We start from the raw sequence: 19109 nt of genomic DNA, 5'->3' as shown, positions 1-19109 counted from the left end.
TTAGTAAGATATTAAAGTGAACAAAAATTGAGTAATTCATCTGTTCTCAAATGTTAATATAAGTTCATATTACGTATTTCCTATTGCCTAGTGTTTGGATAGTCTTATTCTCCTACAAGGAAGCTTCAGGAATTAATAGTTGCAACTTTAAATGTAGCCCTATATAAATAACTGCACTTGCTCAGTGGATTTAGACTAATAGGGGATCAAGGTGGAGAAAATGACTTAAGACTACCCTCCCCTTTGCCTCTGCTAGACATTACAGGGCCATCCCCACACCAAATAAGGGGAAGAGGAATGTTCTGAGCATTAAGGACACTAAGAATAAATCTGAGTTATCATGGATAAGATTACTTTCAACTCTTTATTTCATGTTTTCAGATGTAGACCCCAAGAACTGTAATTATCTTAGGAAAACTGTGAGGGATTAAGCAATAATTTTTAGTTCTCTTTCCTTCTTTCATTATTTCTTTATTTTTTATTCCCTATCTCTATTTGGGGCTGGGGAGCTGGTGTGTGTGTATGTGTGTGTGTTTCCCAGTGCCAAAAAAAAAGTACTGCAGAGTCCTAGGGAGATGAGGCTATTTTTATTCGAAGCTGATACTTCTGCCTGAGCCACAAGTGCTGCTTGGAAAGGGCTCAGGTTGTTTCCAGGGGGAGAACTCTGCAGAGAAGATACAAGTTCAAGAAGACACAAAGGAGCAGCAGGAACAGCCAGGAAAACCAAGAGCCCTCACTCTTCACCCAGAACGCCCCCAGCAGAGTTCTCGAATCCTAAAGTATTCTGCAAAGTGCCACTAGACCAGGACTCTTGGCCTGCCTTTCCTCTCTGGAAACACCATGACTGAGATCACTGCCGAAGGTACTGCTACCATTTTCCGATAGTATCAACTAGAATACCAAGTAGACATTGACAGTCAATGTGCCGACTTAAAATCTTGTTTTTAGTTCATTGCTTTGATCAAGTGACTCCATACGGGATCAGAGAAGTGGATTTGGGAGCTGAGAGGCGGGCAGAGCGGTGTGTTGGGGGAATGGGAAGAGGTTTCTCGGAAATTTTGCATGTGGAAACTTTTTTGCTACGCCAAAGGCCCCACTAGTGAACAGTGTCACCCACACCTCTATAAATAGCCGTGGCCTTGTAACATAGCTGATATCTCACCTAGCAAAAATACAAGGCTTGCAAGCATGGAGACCACAATGAACTTAAAATGTTGTATTTCATGTTTCAACTTCGAATTTGAGTATTTTGCCTACTGGTATTTTAAAATAGAAATCCTAATTTATGTTTCCTTTCTAACTGGAGTATATAAATACACACACATACAGATTTGTATAAAATTTAAGATATAAGTTCTCCCTCAAAGTTTCTTTTTTTAATATTTTACTAGAGACAAGGCTTGGAATTACAGAAAATCACTACAGATCAATGTGATTTCCAAAATAAAGCAATTTAAAACTGTCTGTATTCTGATTCTTTTTATGCACTCATGTTTCTTCCCCCCCCAAATGATGAATTCTATCTTTATTTTAAAACAAATATTTTATTTCATACTTATTCTGAAAAGGTGCATGCTATAAATAAAGCATATAATGTTTAATTATTTCACCATGGTAGTAATTGCTTTACATATGTATTATATGTAAAATGTATGTTTAGATGTAAATATACAAATGTATATATCTAATTATATATATCTAATTATATATATAATTATATATCTAATTATATATATAGTTATATATATATAAAATATATATATAACTATATATATATATATATATATATATATATATATATATATCTTAAGCTAAAAAGACACTTTAAAACAACTCAAGCATGTTGAACACAGACACAATCCGGTTCTAGTTGGTGTAAAAATTTGGGAGGTGGATCTAAAATTTGCTTCTGACAGCTGTAAGAAAATCAGACAGGTGGTGCTCTCAAAAGCTTCCAAGTTGAATGCTGTGTTGGTTTGTTTTTAATCAGACAACTGAAAAATAGAACCTGAGGTTTTGGTGCTGCAGACAGACAGTTCTATGGACACACAGTGACATCAGAGTTGGAGATTTTTTGTATTTATCAGGAGAAACATCTTACTTGTACTTTCCATTGAGACATTTAGTCTGATACCCTAAATTAACAAAAACAATTGCTGAGAGATTTCCCTGTATATCAGGTATTTTGCTCAGGGCTTGGTGTGTATTTACTTATTTAAACCTCACACAATTCAATTAAGTCAGCATTATTATCTCCACTTGGCAGAAATAGAAACGGTAGCTCAGATGTTCGGTGACTTGCTCAAGACCACAGTATTGCCAAGATTAGAAGCTCGTTCCCTGAAATCTAGTTTGTGTTTTCTCTTTTCTGTAAAAGGATATCAGGTTTCCTCTTCACCCATTTTAGTTGAGAACTTGCTAACTAAATATAAGCAGCATTTTTTCCTATCCCTTAAAGAGTGCTGTCTATAAAAACTTCTTGCTTAGCCCTGCACAAGTTGCTAAGATACCTATGAATATATTTCTCTACCTCTGCACAGGACTGCCAGCTGAATCAGGAGGTCACTTGGCCAAAACATTTTTGGCTTGTCTGCAGATTATGCTCTGTAGACCTTTGCACTTAATTGGTAAAACATTTTACAGGAGAATTCTTCAATATGAAATAGAACTTTTCTATGTTCTCCCCATGGGAGAGTTTAAAGTGTTCTTGGAAGACCTCCTGGAGTCACCCATTAAAAATCATTGAATTAGAAATAAATTAAAAATGCAAAAATGCCACCCAGTTCCTGGGTGATGGTCATTTCCTACTCCCTGGCTTTAGCAGTTCATAGGACCTATGTCATCTGAACATCAATTATGTGCTCTTATAATTTTCTGGGATGATTTATTAATCACATTTCTCAAATAATAATTAGGCTGCCAAATCAGAGCTTAACTTTTAAGGTTAGCACTTCAGTCATTCTCAGTGGTGATCTAAAGTTTCTTGCACACTGCTTCTACTAGACACTTTTCTTTTTGTCTTCATGATTCTCACTTTTTGTGTCTCGTCTAGCCTTCTTTTAGAAGTGTACTTTTCTACAGGGCCTTGGTACAACCAGGAATATTCTTTCCTCTCACCTGCTATATTTCTTTTGCACCACTTTTGGACACATTACTGAAATATAAACACTGCATTAGTAGCCTATGACATCTACTGATTACTCTTCTGATCCGTTTATCACAGAGCAAGCAAACACATCATCGTAGCACTTAAGAAAATTAGAGTTCAGTAGCCTCTTATAGAGTTCTAGTTCACTGTCCTCACCTCAAATTTTGAAAAAACTGAGGTTCATACACTTATATGACTCTCCATGGTCATTAATAATTACAGGAGGTCTGAGGATACACTTCATGTCTCCGTTGGTGTATCCCAGAGCTTATTCAACCATAATGCAGGACATGTCTCTAAACCTTACCCAGTTCTTCACGTAGATTTCCACTGCATGTTCCAAGCTTGATGACTTTATCTGACAAACAAAAGGAAGTAATGCAAGGTATGGAATTGTCTTTCAAGAACAGAACAATAGAGTAAACAGAACTAGGACCAAGTTGAACACCAAAGGACTTTAGGCAAACAACATCTTTTGATTCTGGCCTTGATAAATTAATAAAGATAATTATAATTACAATGATAATAACACTTCACATTTATTCAGAAGACATTATATGTCAAGCACAGTGTTAAGCTTGCTTTAGGATCATTTAATCTTCAGGACAACCAGATGAGACAGGAACAGGAACCTGAGGTTTAGAGAGGTTAGAAATTTGCCTGAATTCACACAGCTGTATATGATGCAGCTAGGATTCACAACCACATCTCTGATCCCAAAGTCACATTGGGATCAATACTAATAGTTAGCCTGGTATGAATTTGGAGGTTAATGGGGGCCTACACTAGATCCCTGTTCTGGTTTGGCCAATGCTACTTTGGGTAGGTTAGAGCCAGACACAGACTGGATCAGACTCAAACAGCACTAAGTTTTAACACAATAAATAACCTTCTATCTTCTTTGTAGAGGCTCAGTTATTCCTAGACAAGTGCCTAAGTTAGTTTCCCTTCTGAGGTCCATATGAATTTTCAACTACCAATTTCAGCATCTATTTGACAATATGTATCACTATGCAAAATACATTTTGAGTAATTTGTTAATAAAATGACTTTAATTAATTCTTAATAGCTTTGTTAAAAAGATGGAGATTTTTAAAAAATAAGTTGAAAAAATATGTAATGTTTTCAAATTGCCAGTTAACTAATACATAAAAAAATTATTGTTTACAATAATAATTGTGCTCTTTTGGTCTAAAGACCTCCAAAATAGTAAGAAATAAAATATTTACATAATAGATTCCTGTTGATAGAAATCCTATATATATAATTAACTTAGCATTACTAGAACACTTAGTTGAGAAAAATTCTTTTTTTTAAGTTATAAGTTATGTCATTCTCTCAACTTCTAAACTATTATATAATTTCAGGATTCAGGAGAAGGGTTATTGTACTGTGTATGCAATTCTTTTCTTACTATTAGTTCAAGTGTATTTCACTGCTTCTGTATCAAACCTACGAGAGGGTTTTTATGTTACACAATGCACTGCTTTGATAGAATCTGTAGCACACGAGGACCCATGGTTGCTCTCAAGGAAAAAGATCAATAATTCATAGCTAAACTAATTAACAACTATGTACAGAAGTTATATCATTTAGAGCAACAGATAGTAAAATTAAAAGAAGGAAGAGATCCAACTTACATGTCTGTATTTATCTGACCAAAACCAAGAGCAGCTACTCTGGCCTAAGTGGAGATGACTTGTGTGTGGCAGGAGGAGAAAGAGAATAAAGCACTAGGTTCAAGTCCAATTACTGCCGGGTATGTTCTCCTTTCCAGGAAAAGCAAGAGACCACAGAATATCATTTTTAGATGCAGAAACACATTTTTAAAGTTGAAATTAATAAGCCAGTATAGTTGGAGGAGAATCATGATGGTAAGAAGCACAGTTAAATGAAAATATGTGTACAGGCCATTTAAATGCAAGGATAGAATTCTTTTATTATTATGTACCACTAGAGAAAAATGCAAAGACCCTTGGATAAAAGTCTGGAAACCACAATAAGGGAAGCTATTGGCAAAATATAGGGCAATGATAGCGAGGACTAACAAAATAAAAAAATAAAAAAGGAGAAAAAAAGAAAAGAACAACAATAAAAATATAGCCTCCAATTTTTAAGAAACAGAGGGGTGCAGAATATGCTATAAACTATTCCGTAACATGAAGTCAACAAAATCCCGAGTATGGGAACCTCTACATTACAAACAACCCAGTTCCTTCAAATAAGTTATTAGGAACAAAAAGAGATGCCAAAGAAGCTGATAGACTAAAACAGTGATCGGCAAACTGCGGCTCGAGAGCCACACGCGGCTCTTTGGCCCCTTGAGTGTGGCTCTTCCTAAGCCTTAGGAGTACCCTAATTAAGTTAATAGCAATGTACCTACCTATATAGTTTAAGTTTAAAAAATTTGGCTCTCAAAAGAAATTTCAATTGTTGAACTGTTGATATTTGGCTCTGTTGACTAACACACACACACATATTGGTAAGTGAATTTACTGACCACCAAATCCTATATAATAAAAGCCTAATATGCTAAATGTCTGGTCGTCTGTTTATCTGTTCAAGCAATCAAAGCATAATATGCTAATGATATGCTAAGGCCACTCAACCGCTCGCTATGACATGCACTGACCACCAGGGGGCAAATGTTCTGACTGGTAGGTTAGCTTGCTGCTGGGGTCCAGCTGATCGGGACTGAGCGAGACGGGTTGGACATGCCCTAGAGCCCTCCTGCATCCCTCCCTGGCCCTGATCGTGCATTGTTGGGGTACCTTGGCCTGGTCTGCACCCTGTTGAAATTTGGGACCCCTCAGGGGATGTCGGAGAGCTGGTTTTGACCCGATCCTGCAGGCCAGGCCGAGGGACCCCACTGGTGCACGAATTTGTGCACCGGGCATTTGGTTTATTTATAAGTGCAAATTATTCTCTAAAATGAACAATCTGTTGTTATTGAAATGGAAACCAAATATACTAATGTTAGAGGAGTCCAGAAATGTACATTACATTTGTAACAGCAGACAAGGAAATGCCGATTTTTAAATATAGTCATTATAATGTGAAAATCTGGAGGTTAGTTTCATATAATTTTTTCCAAATTATCAGTGACATTAATTAGAGACATTAATTAGTAACAGATTATTTTGAGACGGTCCATGTGAAAACCTAAGAACTTAAAAACCTAAGGAGCCAGTATGATGCAAGTAAAATAATTCTAAGAAAAACTATGGTCAGAAACATCTCGGTATTGACAGGGTATTAAGGGCCAAGGTCTTACATGAATATCTCTTTTAAATATCACAGAAACTCTGAAAGGCTAGAAGGCAGATATCACATAAATCTGATCGGTCTGACTAAACTACTTGACCTTCTGTACTGCTCAAGTTGAATTTAGAAAAAGTGAAGAAAGGAGATTGTGAAAATCAGTGGGCGATATAGTTCATTGAAAACCAGATAGAAAAAGTGATGCAGAGCTGAGAGAAGGCAGCATTAAAATAATTAAAGGCAGTGTGACATAGTAGAAAGTGTGTGGGGTTTCAAGTCAGAAATCTGGGTTCAAGCATTAGCCTACTACTTAACCATATGTGGTCTGGGGAGGATGGGAGAGCCTCATGGGGCCAGGCCGGAAACTAGTGGGTGAATCTTGGTTAATAGTGTGTCACATGGCCAGATAATTTTTTCAACTTTTTATAAGATCTTGCCAGTTGGTAAAATTAAGTTTATATTGTTTTAATTGTGCAAAGCAACCATGGTGCAAAATCTGCAGTGAAAGTGAACAGAAAATATATCTTTTTTAGTGTCAGTCCTAGCTGGATTCCATTAAGAATCTTTTTGTTGTAGCTTTTTTCATTTGTAATAGTGACTCTTCCCCACCCCCCCCACCCCGCTCCCCCCTCCCCCCACACACACCTTGAGCACACAGTACCCAGGGAAAATGTTCTGTTTGCCACCTTAAGTGCTTTTCGTTTTTTCTTATTTATTTTTGGTCATCACTGTGACTATAATTTAAAAATCATGCTACTTTTACAATGCAAAATGAATTGAGCCTATTCAGTTATTCCAAGGGCATAGGAATACTTAGAGATTTAAAGCCTCCAATACTGTTTGCATTAATTTTTAATCAGTTAACAATATTTAATATGAGAGAAACATAAAATGGTGCAACTAAGCAAGTTTTAAATCGTCTACGTTGACCTTTGGGTTGAATATATCAATTTGAAAGGAGAATGCATAGATGGCTAAGTTTTTTTCTGTTAAGCTTTTGGTTTTACAGTCATGGAGTTTAAAACAGTATTTTCTTTTCTTCCTTCAAATAAAAAAGAATATATTTAGAAATGCAATTTAAAACCTGTAAATGAGGTGAAAACCTTTATTTGGTAACTATGCATTAATACCTCACAATTATTGCAAGTTTATAGAGTTTAGGTTCTGTTCATCCTCAAGTTTTAGGAAGATTTGTGAAAGTTAAGTTTTTTGCTATCCGCAATTCCGATTTCCTGTGGATAATCTGAGTGTCATGCACAATCTCTGTTAGGAAATGTTTACTTGAGTGTCACATAAACATGTATTTCCCCAAGCAAGGGTTATTCAGAGATAGATGAACTTCCTGACACAAAAATATAGTATTTTTCCATCTTCAAAGGAAGTTAAAAAGAATATTGTTGGCATATGGGTAATGAGTAAAGTTCTCCTTCTCTCTGTACAAATGATGCTCTCTAAACATCAAACCTCCCACATCTTTTTGCTGAAGCAAGCTGTCAAAGACTCACAGAATCTATGATTTTGAGAGATCCTTTGGTATGTAAATGAGCTGTTTCCTCATAAACCACAGAGCCCATCTCACAATGTACTTAAACATTACATTAGTAAATATATATGGCTTAAGTATTTTCTAATTTGGTAGCTAGACAGAGGCTGGGGCATGTGGTCTTCACTTAAACAAGTTGAAGATACAATGTTTTAACTACAGGAACAAACTTCATTAATATTCAGCAGCCTGCTTTTTATAAGGGGAATCTGGTTTTATTCAGGAGGCAGACGGCTACAGCTCATTGCAATGGACTGGTTTTACCTGTCATACTCCTTTGCTGCATTGTTCTCTCTCCACCACGGGTTACTGAAATGAGACACATGAAAGAAAGAAAAAGTGCTTAATATTTAGAACTTAGTTTTAAAAAGGTCTTAGCACATTGGATGTGAGAAAATCAGTTTCCACTTATTTGAACTCTCAAAATACATTTTTAGCAAGGTTTCCCTGGAAAATTTATTGTGACCTTTTAAAATAAAATCATCATGTGATTAAAAGAATTTCCGTGGTAGACATTTGATACAATGTCAAGACAGAAATGGTAAATACCAAGTGTTGCGTCTTTGACCTTCAGTGCTGGAGCTATTATTTTTGTCCCTGCTTATTCCTATTTGACTTATGTACAGTTACCTGGGAGGAAAAGAGTGTACTATAGAATCTTTCAGTTATATTAGTATGGTAAAAAAAACACACACCAAAAAAACCAAACAAAAAAACCCACACAAGTTTGTGAATATAAATCTGCAGAAGTATTAGATGCTACATTTAGAGAAAAGCAAATAATTAAAATAAGTCCATTTGAAATATAACAAAATTTTAGATTCTATTAATTACCAACCTATAAACAGACTTATAAAGCAGGAGGTCACGTCAGAGTTTCAGTTGTAATCAATATTTTAGCACCTATTATGTACTAGGCTGAATGTCAGACAATGGGGACATGAAGATGAGTAGCACAAGGTTCCTGACTCTAGTAGATTGAAAAAGAAAAAAAAAAGACTGTACAGATTTAAAAACATATGACTACAGTTGGATTTATGAATGATGGGTGTTTAATTTAGTTGAATAAAGTCATGCTATCGTTCATAAATTTTATAATTAGTGAACACATTGAAACTCGCTGAAAATAGTTTTAGAATGATAAAGAGTGCCCCATCATTGACTCTGATAATCTGCATTGCACATGCCATTGTTGGGAAAGTAAATGGCTGGACAAAGAACAAGATTAGGAGTTGGTTGGATCAATGTAGAAATGAAGAAAAAGGAGATAGGTTGTAGGGGATAGGTCTGTGGGATGAAGCCCTCAAATGACCAAGGTACAGAGTTCCCTGGCTATGAAATTGGGTAAAAATCCTGGTTTAAATACTCTATTTTTATTAAGGCATCCTATTGTTAATAATATCGAAAAGGTTGGGTGTCTTATAGTCCTGATTTATTTTGAACTTGTTGTTTGTTGTGATTTCTAGGTTCCCCCCCGCCCCTCTCCTGTATAGTTTTCCCATTATTTGTATTTCCATTGCTGCTTTTCATTCCCAAATACTCTATTTTAAGCTTAATTTGTATTTATGGAGCACCACTTCTAATGCATAAAGAAATGATGAGCCCAGCTGGCGTGGCTCTGTCGTTGAGTGTCAGTCTATGAACCAGGAGGTCACAGTTCCATTTCAGGTCAGGGCATATGCCCTGGTTGTGGGCTGATCCCTGGTGTGGGGCATGCAGGAGGCAGCCAATCAATGATTCTCTCTCATCATTGATATTTCTATCTCTCTTTCCCTCTTCCTCCTTCTCCAAAATCAATAAAAATATAAAAAAATAAGAAATGATGAAATAATAGTCAGATAGGTACTCATTAATAAGCTTCTTCAGGTTAATAATGAGAAATAGGCTTTTAAATAAAAACTAACTCTATGGTCAGTGTTGTTCTAAGTTCTTACTATGAGAACCAGTGTTACAGACTAGTGGTCTTATCAGGATGTTCTTGAAATAAAATATATACAAATGTAGTCCTCAGGAGAAATGAAATAATTGCATAAATAACTATATGATACAAGGCTGTTTCCTAAGAAGTTCCAATTTTCTAAAAGAAGTAACAGTTAAAATCTATACTAATAAAAGGGTAATATGCTAATTAGACCAGAAGTCATTCTGGATGTCCTTCTGGATGTCATTCCGGATATCTTTCTGGACGAAGCTGGGGTGGGAGGGAAGCCACCCTGGTCCCGGGTGCCTGCCAGTGGTGCCGGAGGAGGGAAGCCCGGGTCCCAGGTGCCAGAGGGAAGCCAGTGCCAGAAGCTGGGTGAAGGAAGGCCTATTCTTGCATGAATTTTCATGCATCGGGCTTCTAGTTATATATAAAAATTCTGAGATAGAATCCTTGGTTTCTTACCACTCAAGTCTAAAGTAGACATTTATACACATGAAACAACTAAAGAATGGATTGATATAAAATAAATAAATAAACTGTTATGAGATGTGATTATCATAGAAATCTAGGAAGAGGAAAATAGATGAACTTGGTTGATGAGTGATTCTCATAAAGAAGTAAAACTTAAGTTAGTATTTCTAAGTAAAAAGACAGGAACAGAAAGAAAATGCAAATAATTCAATTTCATCAACATCCCGAGATCCTGAAAGTTCTAGGTTAATTTATTTAACAAATACTTATTTGATAAGTTTTCACTAAATTTATATCTTGGCCTCATGCTCTATGTTGAGGAATCAAAGGTAGAGGAGACACATTTTATTGGCATTTGGGGCAGGAGAATTTGTCAGAAAGGTCTTTCTAGACATTGCAGGATAATTCGCATGCAGTAGCACCCATCACCACAATTTTGACTCCTCAATCCACACATTTTCCTGAAGGGATGCTAACCTACATCCCAGTTAATGACCAACTAGAATGAACATGCTCAACTATGAGAAACTCCTGGCTTAGTTATCTTCTAATCTTACACAGAAGATTCTTTTTAAGTAAAAAGAAGGGATTTCGATAAGTGGGAATGTCTTTTTAAAATCCTCCTGTCAGTTACCAACTAAAGTCAGAATATTAATTATAACCATCTAGTCCAGTGATTAGAGTTTTCTGGAATCAAATATAATCTTTACTGAAATGTAATTATGTCTGGCTGCTTTGATTTGCTATTTATAATTCTACAGGAGAAAGAAAAAAAGACTAATTTTAAGGAAATTTGGGGCAAAGTGATTCACAAGTAAATGGAATGACGTGATTCCCCCTTGAGAAAAACCAGTGAAAGGTGATGGCTTATTTTTGTGTACTTGAGCTAATAAGTTGACGTGACAGCATAATTTGAGGAGAGGCACAGGTGGAAGCAGCTCTGATGGGTAAACTGAAAGGCAGGACTTTGCAAAATTGCCTCACATCGTTTTATAGAAGCTCAGTAATAAACTTGAGTGTGGATTACATTTCTTTACTTGATAGTCACCCTATATTGGGACATGTTGAACTCTACATGTCCACTTAGAGCATCTCCAGTGTTTGTTTTCTTTTAATCCTTTGAGTCACTACCAAAATGACAAATGTGTTTGCTAATCATGTAGGGACTCACTTAAAATTAAGTTGTTAGATAACACTGACCTACCTAGAAGCCCAAATCCACAGTGCTCTATTTACACATGAAAAATGAATTAGATAACCATGGCAATTTTTGATTTTCAAGAGACCAGCCATCTCTTATCAGTTCAGTGTTAAAAGAAATGTATAATGGATCATCACAGTTTTTAGTTTTATTAGTTTTGAGAGAGAGAGAGAAGGGATGGAGGGATAGAGGGGAGAGAGAGAGAGAGAGAGAGAGAGAGAGAGAGAGAGAGAGAGAGATTTATTATTCCACTTATTTATGCATTCACTGGTTGAGTCTTGTATGTGCCCTGTCTGGGAATTGAACTTACAACCTTGGTGTATTAGGATGATGCTCTAACCAACTGAGCTACCCAGCCAGAGCAAGTCATCATAGTTTGTTTTTTTAAAAAGTATATTTTATTGATCCTTCAGAGAGAGGAAGGGAGAGGGACAGAGAGCCAGAAACATTAATGAGAGAGAAACATGGATCAGCTGCCTCCCGCACACCCCCCACTGGGGATGTGCCCGCAACCAAGGCACATGCCCTTGACCGGAATCGAACCTGGGACCCCTCAGTCCACAGGCCAACACTCTATCCACTGCGTCAAACCGGTCAGGGCCATCATAGTTTTTAAAATGGTTTTAATTTTTCTATAAGTTATTTTCATAAAATATAGGCAATGAAAGCTGCATACATCACATACATTTACATATAATTTACTAAACATAACCCACACCCACATCGGGAAACAATATTTCCATCACCTTTGAAGCATATTTCCATCTGCCCACCCACCGACTGACTCTCACTTCAGTTTTGCTTCCTAATCAAGACTCCCCTTCTCCAATCCTTCCCCACAGGGAATAACTATTCTGACTTTTTGGATAACAATCTTCTTGCTTTGCATTATAGTTTTATGACTTCCACATCTACAAACAACATAGCTTAGTTCTGCCAAGTTTGCTCTCTCTCTCTCTGGAACCACAGAGTATGTATTATTTTATACCTTGCTGCATTGATTCAATACTCTCTAAGACTCATCTATTTCATTGTATGTAGCAGTAGTTTGTTATTTTTCTTTCTGTACAGTATTTCATTGTAAGAATGTTGAAATTCATTTATCATTGCATTTTTTTTAAATTGGCAATGATCATCCCTCTTCTTTTAATTTAATATTCAATGGTTCTATCATCAATGTATAGTTATTTCATGACACTATGCTCTGTGCTAAAAAGGTACATTCAGCATAGAGAACATACCTTGTTCAATCAAACTGGATAGCATGGACAAAACTGTACATGGACAAAAGGTGACCTCTACTTGAAATACCCCAGCTTCTTTTTCAGGAGAAATCCACCTATCCCCATGAGGTACATAAACTTGGTATTGTAAGGAACAGGAAGAAGATAAATAATAAGGACTACTTAGAGATAAAGAAGTAATCCCCAATATATAGTGACCCTTATCTGAGACTGTATAGGCAGTAGCTCAAAAATTAACATTTAGACCTGGCATAACAGATTCTCAATTACCACCCCATTTGGACATTTTCCAAATGTGAGTGGACATTATATTTGGTTATTATTCTTAAAAGATGCCCTGGTTGTGGGCCAGCAAATTGAGGCAACTTTCAATATGTAAGAACCCCACACAGCACTTTCTCTGCTGAACAGTCCTAGACAACACTTTGCATAGAGAAGTGTTCACACAGTGTCTATTGATAAAGAGTAGAGGAAATATTAGTTTTGGTTTGCATAATGATAGCCCCCAAAGATATCCATATACCAATCCCCAGAACCTGTAAATGTGATATTTTATAATGCAAAAAGGAATTTTCAGATGTGATTAAATTAAAGGCCTGGAGATAGGGAGATTGTTCTGTATAATATGAGTGGGTCTATTCTAATCAAAGAAGTCCTTAAAAGTGGAGAATCTTCCTCACTGTGGTTAGAAGATGTGATATCACTTGATCAGCCACTATTGGCTTTAAAGATGGAGAAAAGGCCTGGCTGGTATTGCTCAGTGGTTGATCATCAGTTTATGAACCAGGAGGTCAAGGTTCCATTCCCAGTAGGGGCATGCCCCAGGTTGCAGGCTCCATCCCCAGTAGGGGGCGTGTAAGAGGCAGCCAATTGATTATTCCCTCTCATCACTGATGTTTCTAACTTTCTCTCCTTCTCCCTTCCTTTCTAAAATCAATAAAAAAATATACAAAAGATAGAGAAAAGGCCATGAGTTAAAGAATACAGTAGCCTGTGGAAGCTGGAAAGAGCAAGGAGACCAGTTCTCCCCTAGAGCTCCTTGAAACCCATACTGGATTTTTGAATCATAGAACTGTAAGATAGTAAATAAATTTGTGATATTTTAAGCCACTGAGTTTGTGGTAATTTGTTATGGCAGCATTAGAAAACTAATATACCAGGGCCTATCTGGTTACTATAAATCTCTCTTATGCACCAAGGACAAATTTTCAGAAGGCTCATATAAAATTGACCTAGAAGAATTGCAAATTTATTTTCCACAAAATATTTTTACATAAATCACTCTTTAAATAAAATGAATATGGCTCCCTTCTATATAAGAAAACTGAGGCTAAAAAGGAGTTCCTTTTTCAAGGTCATAGAGCTAATTATTGGGACAATTAATAATGGATTAATGACAAGGTTATTCTCTATGTAAAACTATATGCTGACTTTCCTTCCAATAAATGGAGTTTTCTAGTAACATGTCCCCCTGGTAACCAGAAAATTTAGAGAGACACTTCATTTTGGTGTGTATTTCCACCAAAAGATAATTGCAAATCTTAAGAAAGGAGGCTGTAGTTTGTGCAGTATTTAGTCCTTCTTAATATCTCTACCAGTATGATTAATCTATTTTCATACACGTCTACGAGCATTTCTGAAACACAAATTGTGAATTGTTCTATAATCAATAACAGTTGCATATATACTTAGTTATGTACACATAATATCGAATACATATTGTCCACAATGTCTAGATGATTATAAAGTGAATCTTTATTTTAATTTTTTTAAATCTTCACCTGAAGATATTTTTCCATTGATTTTTAGAGACAGTGGAAGAGAAAGGGAAAGACAGAGAGAAATATCAATGTGAGAGAAACACATTGATTGGTTGCTTCCTGCATGTGCCCCAACCAGGGTGAGGCTGGGGAGGAGCCTGGAACTGAGGTATGTGCCCTTGACCAGAATGGAACCTGGGAACCTTCAGTCCATTGAGCTAAACCGCTAGAGCAAAGTGTACATCCTTAAAAGGCTTCTTTAAGCCAGGACACCTGCCCCTTATTAGAATGGGTGTCCTTCACTTCCTAGGTTTGTACACACCAGGAAGCTATGGTCATTTTCTGCTGGATAAAAGCCTATTAATAAAAAGTTGACACCACTGCAGTTTAAAAAAAAAAATCAGGTCAGAGATTAATTTCATGAAAGCCACAGTCACGTCAGCTAAACATGATCTGTCTGAGGTTTATTCATTTCAAGAGTTGCTAAAAATTAGAAACTAAAACCAAAAGCAGAATTTTCCTCTAAGCACCCCTTGAAATGCTCTAGGACCTTTTTGCTCAAAGTGTGGTCCATGTACTAGCAGCGTCCTCATCATCTGGGAACTTGTTACAACTGCACATTCTCAGGCATCACCCCAAACCCACTGAACCAGAATCTGTCTTTTACCAAAATTCCCAAATGATTCATATGCACATCAAAGTTTGGGAGGCATTGGTCTAAGTATGTATGAATCACTTCCTACTTCAAGCTCCCCACCATTCAAAGAACATAAGAATGTTACCATGAAACAATAGTTAGATATGTTTTAGATAACTTTATATTGACCCTTGTAATATTCATTCAAAGATATCTGAAGTATAAATTTAGAAAAAATAAGACACTTGCAAAATTGTTCTAGAATAAAATACCATTACTAACTGTTGACCTTAAGCTACTGTTATATTTAAAATACTTAAAAATAATTTTAATTACATTTATCAAAGAATATCTCTATCTAATAATATTACAACTTTTTGTGTTACAGTTACCTAATAATATCTTTTTTTATAAGCGTCTCATATGTTTTAGGAACTCAATATTTATTAAGATAAAAACTTTACATTCATATTTTATGTTGTGCATCACAAGTCAGTTATGTGCACTTTATATGAATTTATACTGTATAAATGCTATACAAATATTATAGATTTATGGTTTCTCACCACATAATTTTGCTCTGCTGTTGTATGCTTTTCTTTCTAAAAAATATCCCTTTAACATTCATCAACAAAGACATCTGAGAGAGGACCAGGAGAAAGAAATTTTCATTATTTGTAGTTGACATATTTGAAAGAATACCTATGAGCCTTTTTAAAATGAAAGATTCATAATGCTGGGTTAGTTAAATATTTTCATGCAAATATATTCAATGTTTTCCTTAGAAAACTATTTGTCTAACAATGCTTATGTCAAGCTGTCTTTACCCAAATCTCTGCTCTCAAGATTTAACACAATTTCTACTTTTATTTTCAAATTTGAAGTAGGACTCACCATCCTCTTTACCGCTTGTCTTCTAGAATGCTAATCTTAACTTGTTCTTGTCTTTTTACTTAACAGTTTGAAAGATCCATAGAAAAAAGTGTTTTTTCATATGCTGTACATTATCTTTTTAACCTTTTAATCATATTAATTTCTAGCCTGTATATTTTAAATAATAGTGTGTTTTGAGAAGTAGATGTGATATTTAAAACATTTATTAACAAGTAAAGTAAAGGCACTGACTGATAAGAAACAAAGAAACAAAAAACCCACCTAAACCAATCAGAAGGGATGTCAGCTTTGATTCTGTGCTTGTGATTACTGGCTAAATACCAGCTCTGTGTATTGAGAATGTCTGATGAAAAAACTATATATAGTCAGATAGTCAGAGCTTTGGACTCCTGCCCTCCCCTGAAATCACAGTGTGACTTTTTCACATTAACTTTGTGAAATACAGTTTTCTTATCTATAATAGAAAGGTTATAATCACAGTCCATAGCATGTATGTCTGAAAGTGCACCAAATTGCCTGACAAATACTAGGACAACATAAATATTCATTTATTTATTTCTCTTATATTGATCAAATAACATTATGGGAGCTCTGAAAAATCATACACTTATGTGGGTGTCTGTATGAAACATGCATATATACAATCAATAATACATACTAGTAAAATGTTTATTTTTATTTACTCATATAATAAAGATAGCAATGTCCCCCTAACTTTCACAGAGTAAGTGGGGACAATTGTTTCTTTGTTTCCCCCCCCCTCTTATATCTTGTGAATAGGGTGTAACTTTTGTTCTACCCAGTCTGATTCTCTTGGTTATTCTAAAATTACTAGTATTTGCATTTTTCAGATTTAGAATTTACAGTAAAACCTTATTACACATTGAGTTTTTAGATTTCAATTTTTTTCACATACTGATCTCTATTTTATATTTATTAAGAATTCTGATATTCTTAAACAATTTAATTATTCCTTCCAGCTCAAAGAACTTGTACAAATAGCAAAAATAAATAGGGTCTTTCCAGAGTTTAATTCATTTTAGCGGACCCCTTGCATTACTTTTCTATTGCTAGGTAACAATATTACCACAAACTAAGTCACTTAAAATAACACATATTTATTATCTCAGTTTCTGTGTGTCTGGAGTCTGGACATGACTTAGTTGGATCTTCTACTTTAGGGTCTTTCAAATATGCAATAAAGGTGTTAACCAAGATGAAGTCTCAAACAATGGTGAAATGGTCTTGAATTGTATTAACAGTCTTATATGTCTCATGTATTATATCAATTATTTTATGCATTTTTCTAAAATATAACCTTATTCTCCTGTAATATATTTTGAGTTTTATCCAAGTTTATATATAGCTTTAATATAAATAATTATTAAAATCTGTATAGTAAGTAAGCAACTTACTATCTAGTGACTTTGTTACAAGAGTCACAGTGATGAGATCTTACTGCTCAGATTAAATATTTATTTTATAAGCTAATAAATCTTCATGAATCTATTCAACAATGATACATAAGTCATATCCCTTATCCATGCAGTGAAAATATATGCCTGTGTGTGTGTGTATAAATGTTAAAATTTAACAGACCAAATAAATATCCAGCTATTTTAGTGACTATAAATGCATTATTTTCCCCAGCAAACCTGCTTCTTTTCCTCAATATTCTGTCTTGGTAAATGGCACCATCTACTTACTTGATCTTCCCCGCCCTCTAATCATGATATCACCCATGGTATCATGATATCATCAAATCATTCAAAACCTGCAGATACTATTTCCTGAATATTTCTTAATTTTATCCCTTTCTTCACTTTTCATGTCATTTCCAGTGTTCAGCTTGTTATCACAGAAACTTGGATTTCCACAGAATTCTTAAATTCAGTTTCTCAACTCCTGTGGCCTCCTATTTAAACAAACTTTCCAACATGCAAGTATGATCAAGCTCCTTCTGTGTAAAATTGAGCTCTGCCTTGCCATGCTATTGGTTATAATTTCCAGCTTCTCATTTCAGCTGTCAAGGACATTATAGATGTGTTTTCTGCCTACCTATCTCTCTTCCATTTTGCTGCAGGTGCCTTTGCCTGCAGTGAAAAGGAATCTAGTCCCCTTTCATGCTCTAAGCTTTTACACATACTGTCCTTCTGTCTGGCTTAGGGGTACTGCTCACACTGAGTTCTCACAGTGGCCGGTGCAGGACATCTTCACACGATTAGCGAACAATGCTGTGATTATGGTTTCCATGTCTGTCTTCCTCAAGAGTCTCTAAGCTCCTGGAGGTTAGGACCAGATCTTGTCTGATTTTATCTCCAGCACTTGACTGTCACGGTAAATGTTCAATATACACTTATGAAATGAATGAAAAAGGACAAAATTCTGATAACCACTCCGTGGTGAATTTTGCTTTATCAATCTTCTAAAAACAGCATTTTATTTCAGATAGATGCAGTGCTACTTCTTTTGATAACGATATCAATTCTAGTCTTGTTTTTCTAACAATATATAGGAGAATGTCAGCAGGAGTATGTACATTATTGCAGTAGATGCATTTGAGGAAAGTAGTGCATTTGAGCTGATAACTTCAGTTCAACATAATGGTACTTTCAGGAATGCATGCTTTATGGTAGAGATTTCTGAAAATATCCAACATTTTAAAAAAGTGTTACAAGGTAAATATACAAGAGAATTTCCAGTTGCCATCTCAGCAAAAGGTTCAGGCTCTCTAGAAAATGGACAATAGCAATAAGAAAAGCATAAAGAATCTCAAATGTTTAAAAGTTAGGGGGAGCAGAATCTAGTTCCATCATTTTCATTCTCATAACATAAAACAATGCCTAGAACAAGGTAAATACTCAGTAAATATTTGATGAATGAGTAACTGCATGAATCTTGGGGAAATAATTGAATATGTGAGTAAATAGAGCTCATATTACAATGTTCAGCTGTGGGGTAAAATAAACCCAATATAATATCACAATAAGATGGCTTGATAAGTCATGGCAAACCTCAATACAGAA

General features: G+C 35.5%; 1 protein-coding gene across 1 annotated transcript in view; it reads left to right on the top strand.

Moving 5' to 3' along the window:
- Positions 1 to 613: 613 nt before the first annotated feature.
- TRDN (triadin) overlaps positions 614 to 19109 on the top strand; it is an 82213-nt gene continuing 63717 nt past the window's right edge. The window contains exon 1 of the mRNA XM_006089229.3: positions 614 to 862. Within this exon, the coding sequence (XP_006089291.1) occupies positions 841 to 862 (22 nt within the window). The 5' untranslated portion in view covers positions 614 to 840. The remainder of the gene's footprint in view (positions 863 to 19109) is intronic.

The sequence above is a fragment of the Myotis lucifugus genome, unplaced genomic scaffold (genome assembly GCF_000147115.1).
Source record: "Myotis lucifugus unplaced genomic scaffold, Myoluc2.0 scaffold_57, whole genome shotgun sequence".
Classification (NCBI taxonomy): domain Eukaryota; kingdom Metazoa; phylum Chordata; class Mammalia; order Chiroptera; family Vespertilionidae; genus Myotis; species Myotis lucifugus.
This window is presented reverse-complemented; position numbering and strand designations above follow the sequence as displayed.